Source organism: Cibotium barometz, chromosome 4 (assembly GCF_041138505.1).
Source record: "Cibotium barometz isolate CiBa-2024 chromosome 4, ASM4113850v1, whole genome shotgun sequence".
NCBI lineage: Eukaryota > Viridiplantae > Streptophyta > Polypodiopsida > Cyatheales > Cibotiaceae > Cibotium > Cibotium barometz.
This window is the reverse complement of record NC_141049.1, coordinates 1,566,874-1,583,564: the sequence shown is the minus strand read 5'-3', so window position 1 is coordinate 1,583,564 and position 16,691 is coordinate 1,566,874. Positions and strand designations below refer to the sequence as shown.

The window sequence follows — 16,691 nt, the reverse complement described above, 5'->3', positions numbered from 1 at the left end:
TTTCTCGTTGCATTCTTCATCGAGTAATATCCCAATAGCCTCTAATTAGGCTACTACACACCACCTCATGAGCTCCTACTCACTTTGTCCTTCACAAGATGGTTTTTCACACGACACTCTATTTTCCTTAAGGTTCTCTATTGAGAATGTAAACATCGCTTTCTCCACAACAACAAAAAAAAAAAAAAAAAGCTAGATTGCTGAGAGGAAGGCCTCTTACAATATTCGTCTCATGACCTCCACTCTAGCCACCGCAACAGGGTTGATGAGGTCTTCTAACTGGTATTACAACCTTTCTCACATGGTTTGACGCCCTTTCCCCTCCAATATCAAGGGCCTTGCCCCTATGATGTTGAGGACCTTTCCAATCCAATCATTCAAGTTATGTCCTCGAGGGTCGTTCCCTCTGGTCTTAAAGTAACCCCATAGTCATCAATGGGGCGAACTTTCTACACAGCCATCTTTCAAAATGGTTGAATCAAACATGCCCTATGGACTAAACACGCTTTTAATATAGGTTGAAGCATTCAAGCTATAACAAGACAAGAAACCTCCTTGATCAAGCCTATAGAAGAGCTCAAAAAAGAGGTTGAGTAGAAAGGAGAACACTCGTGGGCACAAACCCTAACCCTAAACGCTAATGAGTAGCATAGCATGACATACACATCCAGCGACTAGAATGATGCATGTGACACTGCGATGACAACCAGAGCTGGCCATGGAGATCCTTAATGCATGTGACATGAATCTTTAGGTAACCTGGCATTTTGATAAACCCATATCTCAAGGTGTTAATTTTAGCTCCTCAGCAAAGCTTTCTGCTGGTTTTAAAACACTCCTTCCCTATTCACAATAGCAGAAACAAGCGAACTTGTGCACCCAACTTCCTGTCATGGAATGGCACCCTAACACGATCCCATTCCTCCTGCTCGAAAGTCCAGCCTGTTCTGGGCTGCTGCTACTGCTATCGATGATCAAACTGCAGCACAAAGTATTCTATAGTGAACCCTCTGACAGCTTTTGCAACATCTAGAGCTTGAATTTGCGGCGGTGTATCTAAACTACTCATGCCATATAATATGACTAAATGAAAACCTACATTTAAGAGTCTTAGGGCACACCATTTGGATAATCAGTAGTATTAGTCCATAGAGGAAGTCACAGCCTATGTTATCAACATATGATGACACTACTGTGTTGAAAGTTCCAAAGGCAGTCAATCTATGATATAATTAGTAGAAAACCTAAGCTAGCTAGTGTTAAGCTTAAATATGTCTGAATGCACTAGTAGGATTAAGGCACCAAAAGTGCAAAACACATGCAACACTCCCACCCAAAGCAATCTGTACGTGGACCAATACTAAACATCAATGATTTCCTAGCCACTCACATACAAACTGTTGCACACCCTTTCGTGAGCTCACACACACCATAAAGATACCAAGCTATTGCGTAATCATTATGACATTGTTAGGCATGTAACTAGGCATCTTGCACAATCTGACTCAGTCAGTCCTCTATCATGGTGAGTTTTTTAGGATTCGTACATCTCGTGTACAATGTCATCCATGTTGCATCCGCACAAAAAAGCATGTTCAAATGCAAGATTATTTTGTTAACAGAAGAATTTTGTGGAATGCTCTCCATGTTCTGAACCCATACAACTTTCCATGTACTGCAGTACAGCTAACACACAGCACCCTAGCTTGACATCAATCACATGGTGGCTCACCAATTTACACACATATCAAGCAGCAGTTCTGTAAGCCAACTAAACTTCCAAAAAGGAATGATGTAGACAATTCACGTCTGCACTAATCTTGTGTAAAGTTCTACATCTTTTTATTTTTTTGAACTCTGTCGGCTCTGAATTCTTTGAATAAGCCAATAGACCTCAAAATTCTGCTTAGCTCCATTCTCAACCCTTCGTTTTCTTTTATATCTCTGAGAACTTTGAAGTGTGATAAGAACACATTACCAGTCTCTTCATCATCACAATTATCAGGGTCAAGATTGCCATCAATAGACACGAATGGTTTGGATGAGATTCCATGATGGCTCAGATACATTTTTTTCTTTACTGTCTTTTTGGGTGCTTGGACAGAGGGATGGAAGCCACCCTTATTGGTTGAATAAACAAGAATGGCATCTTTCGGAGTTAAAGTAGCTAGTAGGACCTCACCAGAAGCAGTAGCCATATTGGAGATTTGAGATGCAAGCTTAGCTACAGCAGGGTGATAATGTCTTGATAAAAGTGAGACCTCCCACAAAACAGATGAAAGCGCACCACTTAAATCCGGGTCAGCCCCCTCGCCCTGGAATACCTGTCGAAGTGACAGAAAAATATGTGAATTTTGAAGACTAGTGGGCATTATTCCACCCCCCACACACGAGGGTTTAAAAGAGTACTTACAGCAAAGTTCCCACCCTCGTCCTTTTCAAGGAGGTTGCGACATTTCTTATACCGCTGCAGCAAGTGCCGAACTGTCACCAGAGCTGCACCCCATTCATAGACCATTAGAAGAAATTCTGATTTTTGGCTATAGCAGGATGCTGTGTTTTCTTCAATTCCGTTGAAAAAAGCATGTAGCTACTGAAACTTAGTTGACTCTCAAACTATATAAGAAAAATGCACCTCATCAGGACTTAGACAAGAAGCTGGATTTCACTCACCAACATGTGTTTGATCTCTCTCTCTCTCTCTCTCTCTCTCTCACACACACACACACACACACACACACACACACACACACTTTTTTTTTTTTTTGTGAAACCACTATTTCATTTTATATTCGAGAACCCTCCTCATTGAAGTACATCTAGAAACAGTGGAAAAGCACTTCATAATTCTGCATCTCGAAATTGTCATGCAATGACTGACGTAATGATCGACGGAAGTATATATACTTGTCGATAAATAGACGATTCATAAAATCCTTTGTGCCAATGTATGCCATAGCACTCTCCATGTGATGATGGCACCGCAAATAATTTGGGGTCACAATTTCCCGCTTTGCCAAATACTCTCCTACTGGAAGCGTTCCCACGAGGCATCTCCATAGAAGAACTTTCTAATTTTAAAGGTAATTTACTTTGTCATCTCTTTCTTCCCAAATTACCCAAATTACTTTTTCACCAGCCTAGGGACTTGTTCATATGCCACACCCAATTCGCATGCTCCTTTTATCTATGGTTGTGGAAGCAGTAATCTATATGCCCTTGCCGTTGTCAATCCATAAACAGGAAACTGCGTAATATAACCTGGTCGGCTGTTCTTTAGCAACCAATCATCCTGTCGTTGCCCAATCGATATATAGGACATATCCTCATGTCCTGCTAGCAACAACAAGTCTTCATACAGGGCGGTAATGGGCTCTCAATTGCCCCCGTCATTGTGCTTGTCGAGACAATAATTGTCTGCCATTGGTCAATATGACGTCTCCCACCATGCAAATTCCTTTTTGTGCTAATACATAAGCTTTTATTGGCTCAGCCACAGCCAAATGCTCTACGCCAATGAATATTTTCAGCTACCAATGTGTTTCCAAGAGGCATTGGCCTATGTGCCCAATGCAAATGTATGAGCACAGACTTCCAGTCTTGTAGCAATCGGGAAAAGTAAGGGCAACCTAGGATTTTTCCTTGTTGCTGACCTACCAAGATATCCCAGTAGGAGAGATTCCAGTGCCTAGAAGAATCAACCTTGCAACACGCACACATTGCAACCAACATCTGTGCCCATGGTTGTCCTTGTTCCAGGAAAGTTATTATCATGGTACTTTTCCGAGCCAATACATGGTAATGCACATTCAAGATATTTAGCCCACCATGTATTTTAGGGCTGCAAATATGCTCCATTTTCAATAGCCTTAAAGCCTTTCTATTAGTGCTTCTTTTCCATAAACATGCCCCCCCCCCCCCCCCCCCCCCCCCAAAAAAAAAAAAAATGCCACGCACACTCATGGATCCTCACACAGTCTACCTAGATTTATGCAGACAAACCAATAATGGAAACCATGAACTGAGCTCAGACTGAAACTCTCCTTGTTCCTACCACGCACAAGGACTCTCGGAAAGAGAGAACATATGTAAATGTATAACTGCTCAAATTCCTTTCAAGGCTAAACCATTTGGTCCAGCGTTGTTATCGCATACAAGCACTTGTACCAAACCTAACCCCACCATGCACTTTGGCCCCCCATGCCACATTAGCGTGTAACTTAAGTTCTCAAGTAGTTAACTGACTTTAGCATGCAAGGGTAAGTTGCTGGAACAAATGTCTTTCTAGAAGATGAAACACTTGCTCATACAGCCATTTTCCTACTGTGTTGACTAGCTTTGCTATGGCATACAAGCACCAGTACCAGGCCTACCCATGCAGCATGCATTTTGTAATCCCCGTAGCACGTTACTTAACTAAGAACAAATGACTTTCTAGAAGATGAGAGGCTTGCTTATACAGCCACGTCCCTGCTATGAAAAAAAAAGGACTAAACATTACTTTAGAACATAAAAATCTTTTACTCTATACTTAAATCATTTAGCTTTCTCTAAATATAGTCAACTCTATTTTATCAGTTCAAAAACAGCCCTTAACAAACCCCAGATATGCCTTTCACACCAGTGCTAGTTATGTTATGGCGTTCTCTACTGATATATTTTCTCGGAACAAAAGAGCTCTATTATTCTGAATGAACTAACCTGCCATCGTTTCACCGGACCCTAGGTGCAACGACTCTGCTGCCAATCGCTTCACAAAAGCTGCAACTCTTTGCATGTCATGCTGTCTACTTTCCCAGAGCATGACCTGTAACGCTTCTGCTAGAACTTGCCCATCATGTTCATCCCTAAAATTTCATCCAGCAAAAACCATGCCTGATATTGAGCATCTAAGACAACCAAACAAATCATACTGCAGTCACGAAAGCAGTTTCCTAGCATGCGCTATCTAAAGCAGATTGGTGACAACAACCTGATGAAGTTGTGGCAGAGTAAAAGGTTGTAGAATGAAACATAAAACTCTCGAAGGTCAATGTTCAGTGCGTCCAGATTGCTTCGCACAATTCTGAATGCAACAACACAACAGTGAAGTCGATCTGTGAAACTAAGAGGGACTGCATTTTGAACCTCACCCGCTGGTTGAGCACTAGTATCAGCAGCCAGTCTCTTCAAGATTGCAAGCAAGTCTCCCATGAAGTCTACACTTACAAGATGAGAGAACTTTGCTAAACCATCAAGACACGGCCTTAAGAGTGGCCGTGGCCCATACTCAGCCAACTTCGATCTCAATCCTGCCGTGTTAGTAGTAGGGACCCTGCAGCATCACAGTCGTGAGACTAGACTTACCATGCACTGGAGCTGACAGAAAGATGAACTATGGTTACTTTGTAGGTAAAGACAAGATCATAAGGAGTATATGGCCTGAGCTAAACAGAAACAAACCCATCAGCAGGCTCCAAACTTGTCTTTAAAATTCGAAAATAAGTTTTAAATAGGGCTGTTAGGGTCTGTGTCTGCACCCTTCGATGTTCACTAGCATCTGGCAAGGCACATGACTCTCTGAAATCTGCCACAACCTTCACAAAAAAATTAGAAGGTTACATACGTTACATCTGTCATGTTGATGAGCTTAGTTTCTACATCTGTAGATCCCATCATGCAAAGTCTCCTAAGTCGCAATTTTGACCTACTTCATCTCTCAACTTGGCTGCAAGTTGACGCTTTTTGGCTTTTTTCTCCTTTTCCTGATGCTTGGAATTCAGCTTTTCAACTCTGTTGTCAGTTCCTTTCTCTTTCTCATGTTCTGCTGCACGTCTGTTAAGATCTTCATCAAAAGACAGTGCCAAAAGAACCTGCAAGAACAATACATGAAAAAAGATGCAAAGACAATACAGGATTCAAAACAAAGCATATAGTAGACCCACACCATACCTGAACAATGTCAGGCCTTAAAACACAATTTTCCGTCTTCACAAGGTCTGCAATCATCTCAACTGCTTCTACTGTAGCAGCACCTCCATGTTTTCCCTCATTTTGGAATAGTGACTTCACGGCATTGCAGCTCATTTTTCTGGGAAAAGGTTGAAGTTTGTTGTGACAATTAGCTTTTTTTTTCCATGGGGAAGACGATGTACCTTTTTGGCACCAAATCCTATAGGAAACTGAATTCAAGCATTGTCGAACCTGCATTCTGAATCTGGGGAGTCCATTTGGGGAACCAGGATAGACAACAAACTATCACCATAATTGAAGTGAGGAATGGCCTCCAGGAGTCCGCACACACAGCGAGTTGCTGGTTTTGAATGCAAAACCGACTTCACCGATCTGGTGAGGAACTGAACATACTTCTGTATATCACAACACTTGACGTAAGTTGTTGAGAATAAAAGCAGTGGAGTGAAGTGAGAATTCAAATTTGAAAATACATTTTCCCAAAAAAATCTGTCAGTAAGAAAAACACTGCAGGTGCCTAAACAATAAGCTAAGCTCTAGATGAGGCTGTTTATTTGCAGACACTCAAAAGAAACAGTTCTGCAACTCCCTTGTAATCCCATTGCTTTGATATATTATTAAAACCAAATCTTTGAACGTATCCGCTTTCCATGAGTTCATGTAGATGCCAAAAACCCTAGGGATTCATATCTCACATGCACTAAGGATTTCCATGGGCCAGATCAAAGTGTTGTCACACGCACTCCAGATTTCGGATTGGAGAGAGGTGGTGCACCAAGCTTGACCCTTAGCTCTTAATAATTCACTAAAATGAAAGAAAAATGATACAAGTAGATTGCATACACATTGTTACATGTGAGTGTGTGCTCTGTACAACGCAATGGGGACTGCAGCTGGGCCAGGGCCTGGTCCCTAGTATACTTTTGTTATTGAACTTTGGTACAAAAATTCGTGAAAGCTTGGCAACAGAAACACTTTTAACAAAAGCAACCAATAGCAAACATTTCAATGGCACTTTCTTGATGCTGGAAAAGCCCATATGCCTCAGCTCTCTTCCTGTGTGGTCTCCAGACACACGTGGCCCATCTCTTGAGCCCACATAAGTGCTGTCCTTGTACTTGCACCTAGCCAACAGTACAGCTTCTTTGAGTTCTTCCACAAAAGCAGCCCACACATGTGATAGCACTTCCGTTCAGTCCTGTTGCTCTTCTGCCTACTATCCATACAACAAACAGCCATCCATACAACTTCAGCCCCTCTTTGAAGCTGCCCACACAGCCTCAACTTTCTGCCAGCAGCCTGGCACAAACCCCAAAGCCTTTTTGAATGCGAATATGCTGGTCCACACCCCCCCCTCATCAACAAACTTGAGGGGAGGAGAGAGACCGATACTTTTCTCACTTGCCAAAGCCTATTTGAACACGAATATGCTGGTCCACCCCCCCATCCCACCCTTGCCACCCATCAACGAACTTGAGGGGAGGAGAGAGACTGACACTTTTTCTCACTTGCCAAAGCTGGTCAACATTGGTCAAAACACATCAAAACTCGTATAGGTCACTGTTGGTCGAACCTTAGCACACTGGTCAACTCTTGTCAAACATGCACAAAACCGCTGGAACCAGAGTCCAAAACTGCTTTTAAACACTAGTTTGGTAACATGACATAAAAGTGTCTTGTCAACTGACAAACTTTGTGGAATTGTTTTGACACATTGGTGTTGTAATATGTATTTTTTTCTTTCATCATCTAATCAAAGCATGCTGAAAAAAAACAAACATGTTGAGTTTTCTAGGAGCATAATTTACACCTCTAGGGTTTGAAATTAAGTAACTATTTGAAGGTAAAATACTGAAAAAAGGTCCATATACCATCATTTCGATTTCCTGACATTGGTAATCCAAAGGTAAATCCATAGCAGTACTCTCCCATAGAACATTCAATGGGTGCAATAAAACTTGACCATCTGACAAAACCAAACATTCTCGAACATGTAACTCAATGTCCTTTCTCATACTAGGTCAATAAAAAGTAGGTCTCTAAAGCTTGAAGTGTAATCAAGGTGTTTCTATGCCCCAAGTAGGGAGGAGCATGGCACTCTTCCATTACTTTGGCCTCAATTCCTTGTGTCACACATAACTTGGGTTTGCATCATAAGAAACCCTTCTTGATGACATAAGAAGTCACCAAATCTCTATACTGCAATCTTGTTCCAAGTTCCAACACATGTTTGAAATCCTTTTTGGTAGCATAAAGATCCTTCATCAAAGTGAAATCCATATGGTAACCCTTAGAAACTGTGTAAAACCGGTCTATGGACACATAAAGCGGTAATTCATTCACAAATAACCTGGACTTACTCAGACACACAATCACAGAATCCTCGCTCCCTCGCTCAACAACACATTGGCCCCAAAGTTCGGCGCCCCTTGCGGTATTTCTTTATTGTTAAAAAGTTGAAAAATACAAAGTACGAGTGCAACAAAGCACTCTACTTGCACCAGCTGAGTTTTACAAATTCTGGGAGAAATTTGCCAACATAACTGCACTAAAACTGTTCCATAACATCTCAGAATGAGTCCCAACTGACAGGCTCACTTCCATAGGCATCAGACTACCCAATGGAGTCCAAAACATCACAATTCAGCTTGCTGTAATTTTCTGCACAGACCTGTTTTCAGCCCAAATTAACCCTTGTACTGTCTTGGAAGACTTTAGCAAAGTCCTACTGCATTCTGGCATCAACCGGGCAACATAACAACCCAACAACAGCACCTAAACAGTGCTGAAACAGCATTGTATTGAAGAGGTTATTACCCCTCTTCCGTCCCTGCTTTGGTGTAGGAACTAACTACACCGGTTCCTGTTCAAGGAGGCAACTAGCCTCTGCATATAAGCATGAAATTCACACAACTGTACCTGATTTTATCTGATGAGAGCATTACCATAGTCTGCAAGAGAGAGAGAGAGAGAGAGAGAGAGAGAGAGGCTATGGGGAGCAAGCTCAACCCTCAATACATGAGTTGTAGGGCAAGGGAGTGCACCACAATAGCTCTTAACCTGCAACAATCCACCATAATGGCTGCAAATGAGCCTCATTCAACCCAAAATCCCACGCTTCTCCCTTCCCAGTGTGAAAAATGCACATAAATTTGACACTTGGCACATTTTTAAGCCTTTTCCACATGCAATCTTCCAAGCTAAAAATCTCCTGACTGGTTCACACTCTCACAATAGTCCTTTGCCAGCTTTTGGTCCCCTTGACATTCCGCACAAACTGACGCGAACACTTTTCAATTCCGACACTGCCCAAAATAGCAGTTCCCTAGATTTTAGGGATGATGTCATCTGCATTCCTTCTGGTCTCCTGACCATCTTTGACCACTATGATCACTTCAAAATTTGCTTAGAATTCAAGATACATTCACATTTCGGTGGCGGCCACTTACTAGTGTAAACCGGCCTATGCCCTCATTCAGTGACCATGTCCTGGACACTGTCATTCATCTTTCAGTGTAGTTCTCAGGCTTAGCCAACCACTGGTCCAAAGTCCCACCGGCTGACCCATTCTGACATTGCAATGGCCCAAGCCCTTCCAAGAGATCCCGGGGGAAAAACAGCTGACACTTGTGGTTTGCGAGACAATGCATCTGCAACCACATTCTTCTTGCCTTCCACATGCACTATCTGAAAATGGAACATTGACAGAAAATTTGCCAGCGCATGTGTTTCTCTGACAACTTTGCGTGTGTGAGAAAGTGTCTGAGCGTCTGATGATCTGTTTGCACAACAAAATCAGCACCAAGCAAATAGTGCTTCCAACTGGTAAGTGCATGGATCACAGCTAGCAGCTCTTTCTCATAAATCTGATAGTTCTTCTCAGTGTCAGAGAGTATTCTACTCTCATATGCCACGACTCGGCCATTTTGCATCAAGACAGCACCAATGCTGTTTCCACATACATCACACTGCACAACAAATGACTTAGACAGATATGGCAATATCAACACAGGATCTGTAGTCATTTTCTGTTTCAGGCATCTAAATGCTGATTTCTCTTTATCTGTCCATTGCCATTTAATGGCCTTCTTTTCAAGCGCATGTAACGGTGAAGCAATCTCTGCAAAATGCCTTACAAATCTACGGTAGTAAGAGCATAGGCCAAGAAAACTGCGAACATCATGCACAGTCTGTAAATCTGGCCATGAAACGATTGCTTCAATCTTAGCAGGATCCATTGTGACACCATCCTTTGATACAATGTGCCCAAGGAAGTGAATTTCTTCCAGAAAGAATTCACTCTTCTTGCCATTAATGAGCAATCTGTTGTGTTTCAGCTCATTAAAGACTGCTGTCAGATGGTCTCTGTGCTCCTCTTATCTCTTTGAATAGACTATCATGTCATCAAAGAATGTGCCCACAAAGCTTCTGTAAGGATGGAAAATTCTGTCCATCATTCTGTTAAATGTGGCAGGAGCATTTGTCAATCCAAAGAGCATGACTAAGAACTCATAGAGACCAAATGTAGTGCGAAATGCAGTCTTGTGCACATCCTCGGGTCTGATTCTAATCTGATGGTATCCACTCTTCAAATCTATCCTGCTAAACATTTCTGCTCCTTGCAAACGGTCAAGAATATCATCTATGCGCGGAATCGGAAATCTATTCTTGATCGTGTTCTTGTTCAAGGCACTGTAGTCAATACACATTCGCCATGAACCGTCTTTCTTCTGTACTAGTAACACAGGTGAACAAAACGGGGAACTACTGGGCTGAATTAGTCCCTTCTCTAACAGCTCATTAACCTGTGTCATAATCTCTTTCTGCTGGGCTGCACTAACCCTGTACGGTGGCCTATTGGGCGGACTAGACCCTGGAATAAGATCTATGGCAATCTCTCTGGCCTCTCAGGGGGTAACTCTCCTGGTAAAGACTCTGAAAAACAGTCTTTGAACATATCCAAGAAAGCTTTTCTACCTTCGTTTAGTGTAGACAAATCAGTTTCAACTTCATTCACTTGCTTTGCAAAAACCAAGTACACAGAAAGATGATTTTTCATTACTAAAGTTATGGCAGAAGCAGAAATAACTGGGACAGACTCTCCTTTCAGCTTCACATCCAGAACATGAGTCTTGTCCCTATGTACAATTGTGATTTTCCTATTGAAAGCATCCAACACTGCATGTTTCCTATGACACCATGGAATTCCCAACAGGACATCGCATCCTTCCAAGGGCATGATAAGAAACTCCTCTGTGTCCACATAACTTTGTATATGCATGCGAAGTTTGCCAAGTATAGGAGTGACAGGAACTGAATGCCCAGGGCATGCCAAATCAGCCTGTCCAACTGGTCCCATCTCTTCAGCACGAATTCCCAACTTGGCTGCCAATGCCGGTGAAATAAAGTTGGCTCGAGCACCAGGGTCAAAGAAAATCAGCACTGTAGCATCTCTGATTTTACCCCATGCTCTGCACAATTCTGTAGCATTATCACATGGCTGGTCACCAACCATGTCAGGTACCAATCCTGCACTCGGCATTGTCTTCTTCTTGGGTGGCCCTTATTTATCCTCCGCATCTTTTGCTGGCTGTTGTGGACATTTTGCAGCCATATGCCCTTTCTGTTCACAGATGAAACATTTCCCAGCTTGCATCAATGCCTTTCTCTCTTCAAATGACTTGCCATACAGTGGCCTCTTCTGTCCTTTGCCTTGACTAGCACTTTTCTGAGGCTGTGTCTGCCAAGTCTTCTTCTCAAATGGCTTCTTTCCATAGAATGGTCTAGGTGGGAAATCCCTCTTCACAACTGGTTCCTGTTTGCCCTGAGGTTCCTTGTTCACTGTGCTCTTAAAGCCACGTGAACCTCCCTGTAGCAATGCATTAGCCATGTTTGCATTCTCAATAAGCTGAGTCATATTAGAAACATTGGTCTTAATGCAATAATCCCTGATTTCTTTGGGCAAACCACAGCAATACTTCTCTATTTGCTCTGACAAATGGCACTGTCCTGTAGGAAGTTACTGGCAAGAGTGCATCCCAAAACTTCTTATTATACTCTTCCAAATTTACACAGTTGGCTGCATCAAGTTTGTGCCATGCTGTCATAACATCCACTTCAAAAGTATTTGTAAGCCAGGCAAAAGAGAACTGCTGCTTAAACTGAACCCATGTAGCAGGTGCTTGTCCTTGCATCAACAGTGAGGTCCACCACTGCAATGCATTACGTTTTAAGAAGTAGCAGCCTTCCGCACCTTAGAAGACTCTGTAAAGTTACCCCCAGTGTATGCTGCATCAAACTGCTGAATAAAAGTCAGCGCTTTCAATTTGTCCTGCATCCCACTGAAAGTCTCAAACTTTACTGCTTGACCTCCTTTGTAATCCTTTTGCACTTTTTCTGCATCAGTCCTTACTGCTCTTTGTCCACTAGGTTGAGAAAATTCAGCCACACTGACAGGTGCTGCGGGCCCCAAAGCTGGACTAAAATAAGTTTGAAATCCGAGCTGCACACCTATATTGGCATAAAGAGGGTTCACAGCTTCCCTAGGCATCATTCCTGGTCATTAATAAAAAACTTGCTGAATGTTTTTTTTTCTAATACATACATTAATAAAAACCTTTTTTAATGCTTTTCATGTATGTATGCATGTTAACACCTATATGTATATGTACATATATGAGTATATACACGTGTGTGTGTGTATATATATATATATATATATATATATATATAACCTTTTTGATGTTTTTCATGTATGTATGCATGTTAACACCTATGTCTATATGTACATATATTTGTATATGCACATGTGTATATACACACACACACACACACACGCGCGTGCACATATATATATATATATGTATATATATATATATATATATGTATATATATATATATATCTGTATGTATGTATGTATGCATATATATATATATATATATATGTGTGTGTGTGTGTATGTATGTATGTATATATATATATATATATATATATATATATATATATATATATATATATATGTATGTATGTATGTATGTATGTATGTATGTATGTATGTATGTACATACATACATACATACATACTGTCAACTGAAAGTTTAAGGGAACCTGTATCCAAAGAAAGAGACCGTACTCTTTCTCACCTGTAATCAGTTGTACCTCACTATGTGTGTCTCCTGTTCACCCAATCCAATCCGTGTCCGGGCTCTTGCAGAAAAGAGGACCCCTATCTCGGCAATGGAACCATAAAACCAGTCTATGGACACATAAAGCGGTAATTCATTCACAAATAACCTGGACTTACTCAGACACACAATCACAGAATCCTCGCTCCCTCGCTCAACAACACATTGGCCCCGAAGTCCGGCGCCCCTTGCGGTATTTCTTTATTGTTAAAAAGTTGAAAAATACAAAGTACGAGTGCAACAAAGCACTCTACTTGCACCAGCTGAGTTTTACAAATTCTGGGAGAAATTTGCCAGAATAACTGCACTAAAACTGTTCCATAACATCTCAAAATGAGTCCCAACTGACAGGCTCACTTCCATAGGCATCAGACTACCCAATGGAGTCCAAAACATCACAATTCAGCTTGCTGTAATTTTCTGCACAGACCTGTTTTCAGCTCTGTTTTCAGCCCAAATTAACCCTTGTACTGTCCTGGAAGACTTTAGCAAAGTCCTACTACATTCTGGCATCAACCGGGCAACATAACAGCCCAAAAACAGCACCTAAACAGTGCTGAAACAGCGTTGTATTGAAGAGGTTATTACCCTCTTCCGTCCCTGCTTTGGTGTAGGAACTAACTACACCGGTTCCTGTTCAAGGAGGCAACTAGCCTCTGCATATAAGCATGAAATTCACACAACTGTACCTGATTTTATCTGATGAGAGCATTACCATAGTCTGCAAGAGAGAGAGAAATGAAATGAAATGAAATGTTATATTAACGTCTTCAAAAGGCCATAATGACCTATGAGACCAAAAGTTACATCATGGTGGATCTGATACAATGTCTGGATAAAAAAACCCAGAAAATGAAAAATAAAGATGATACTACTGGCACCTAGAAAATGAAACTGGAACTGGAAGGTACACTATGGAGGTACCTCCATCTCATAATATGTGCCGCATCGGACACTGGCGGATCTCCTCAATATCCTCTGTGGTCAGCACCCTGACTGGGTGTCTCGCATGCCTCGCAAGAATAATCCGAATCTGCCGCTGCAACCTCCGTCTATGCTGGGATGCCCTCCTCCGTAGTCGTGGGCGTCTGGACCACCCAAGCTCAATCGCACGATCAATCAGTGTACCCCTAGTGTGGGCGGTATCCATGTCCTGCTGCTGCTGTGGTCCATCAGGCGCAGTGATGGCCGGACTAAAGAAGTCTGTAATGTGCCTCTGAGTCTGGCTCTCTGTGCGCCTAAGCAGGCTATCTCTATGTCTCCGCAGCTCAAGCAAGAACAATCCCAAACACCTCTGGTCCTGGTACCCCATGACTCTGGAAAGTGGTCCAAAACCCTCTCTGAATAAACAGTGGAAACGACCACGTATCTCATAGTATGCAGTACAATGGCATATATAATGCAGCTCTGTCTCTGGCTCCCCATGGCATACTCGGCATATCCTGGCCTAAGCTGGTATACCTCTATATCGGCCAATCTCAATCTCAAGCTGGTGTGAGGATGTGCGAATCTGACCAATAGCACATCGTACTGCATGAGACAAGTGTACATCCATGTAACTGGGTCTGATCACAAAACCATCTGCTGTGAGCTGAAGAAAATGCTGTCTGTAGAAAGCCATCTTCGTGCCCAGCTCCTCAGTCGGTTGTATCCATGTCCTCCTAATGTCCAGCTGAACTAAATCCTGACGGATGAGTCTGGTAATCTCTGTCCGTGTAAGAGTGAGAGAGGGTGCCTCCAGAGAATACTGGAAGGGAGGCAATCTGTCCATGCTAAAACCATGTGCCTGGAACCAAGATGTCATCTGTCCATACCAACAAGCCGTGTCTCCCTGTAAAGCTAACTGTCGGGAGGACTCCAGGGCGAGGCGTGCATATCTGTCTCGGGGGAGATCCCACAAGCCATGTATGTAGGAGACTGATCTCGTAAGAGCCTCAATCACCAGAGGGGCAGCCGCCAGCTCTGCTCGAATAATCTCATGAGGTACCACAGCCTTGGCTCTAATAAGCCTAGCAATCATAGATACCAAAGGCCTCTCCATACCTCTCCACCCGCCTGCGCTGTGATGGCCCACTGAAGGTCCCCATATCTGCACTCCATAAAGCATAGCTGATGTCACTAGAGTGTCAAAAAGCCAGAGTTTCGTTCGAGGTTCCTGAAACTGAACCTGCGAACACATCCTCTCCAAACCACCCAGGGCTGCATGTGCTCTAGTCAATCTAGTCTCTGCTGCTCTCCTCATCGAAAACACTGGCCCACTGAATACTACCCCAAGATATGTATATGCATCTGTATACTCCACAATCTCCTGCCCATATGTAAATGTGGAAGCTGATCGCCTAACCCACTGTGGCGTGGTGTTAAACACCATAACCTTGGTTTTGCCAAGGTTGACAGACAATCCACTATCATGTGCAAACTCATGTAAAGCATCCAGATGACGCTGCATACCCTCAGGAGAGTCAGAGATCAACACAATATCATCAGCATATAACAATAGTTGGATCCATGTACCTGCTAGCTGGGCTCCTCTGTCCCCCAATCTCTCAATGTAGTCAGAAGCCTCATCCACATACATACCAAACAGTGAAGGAGATAACGGGCAACCTTGCTTCACTCCTATAGTGGAGTGAACCAAAGTAGAGACCCCCTCTGGGGTGCGTACCTGTCCTGCAACTGATCTGTATAAAGCCATAATTCCCCATATGAGCTCTGTGGGTACCCCCATCTCCTGTAATCGCCTCATCAATCTAGCTCTGGGCACTGTATCAAATGCTTTGCGGAAGTCCACAAAGCTACAATAAATCCGTCGCCCATGCGACCTGCCCTCCTCAATAATGGCCCGCAGAGTCAAGATGTGGTCAAGAGTAGAGAAACCTCTCCTGAACCCTGCCTGTCCCTCTGCTCGAATGCCAACTCTCTCTGCCCATCTACTCAACTGCTGCTCAAGAATGGATGCATACAATCGTGCTAGTGTGTGACCAATCATAATAGTGCGATAATTCCCTGGCTGCATAGGGTCCCCTGACTTGAAGATAGGCAGGATGGTGGACCTACTCCAAGTCTCGGGTAAGCCTTCGCACATAGCACGATTGAACATCACTGCTAGAAGCTCTGCCAGCATGTCTCTCGCATGAATAAAGTGCTCAGCAACCAATCCATCGTGATCATATGCTCTCCCAGTCTTCATCCTATCAATGGCCTTCCTTACCATCTCTGCGGTAAAGAAAGTACATGTCTGTGGGCATGGTGCTGGCGGGTCAGGAAAAGGTGTCTGTCCAGGAACTGTATATAGAGATGCTGCATAACTACCCCAGACCTCTGTAGAAGTGATGGCCAAAGCAGGGGAGGACTCATGAAACAGACGCCAAGCCTCCCTCGAATCCTGGCTCAAGAACAGCTGGTATAATTCCTGCTCTAGCTGAGCAAGGAAGGCCCGCTTCTTCCTTCGCACAAGGCGTCGGAAGGCAATACGTGACTGTCGGTGAGTAGTGACTCCCAAAGCAACCTCCCGCTGCAGTCGGGCTCTGGTCTCTCTGCACTCCTCATCATAC

The 16,691-nt window shown here is 43.0% G+C and overlaps 1 protein-coding gene across 2 annotated transcripts in view; it reads right to left on the bottom strand.

The window, feature by feature from the left end:
- Positions 1-1,591: 1,591 nt before the first annotated feature.
- The window catches only part of LOC147638792 (binding protein), a 79,120-nt gene continuing 64,020 nt past the window's right edge, over positions 1,592-16,691 (bottom strand). The window contains exons 7-14 of one of the 2 annotated variants that reach the window (XR_015263741.1): positions 6,184-6,347; positions 5,932-6,070; positions 5,691-5,852; positions 5,443-5,576; positions 4,973-5,314; positions 4,702-4,847; positions 2,414-2,616; positions 1,592-2,324 (exon numbers count right to left, since the gene is read on the bottom strand). Coding sequence is in view for 1 of the 2 variants with exons in the window: in XM_086784420.1 (XP_086640546.1) it covers positions 1,833-2,324; positions 2,414-2,496; positions 4,702-4,847; positions 4,973-5,314; positions 5,443-5,576; positions 5,691-5,852; positions 5,932-6,070; positions 6,184-6,347 (1,662 nt within the window). In the remaining variant the exon portion in view is untranslated. The remainder of the gene's footprint in view (positions 2,325-2,413; positions 2,617-4,701; positions 4,848-4,972; positions 5,315-5,442; positions 5,577-5,690; positions 5,853-5,931; positions 6,071-6,183; positions 6,348-16,691) is intronic. The other variant, XM_086784420.1, reaches the window with a different exon arrangement.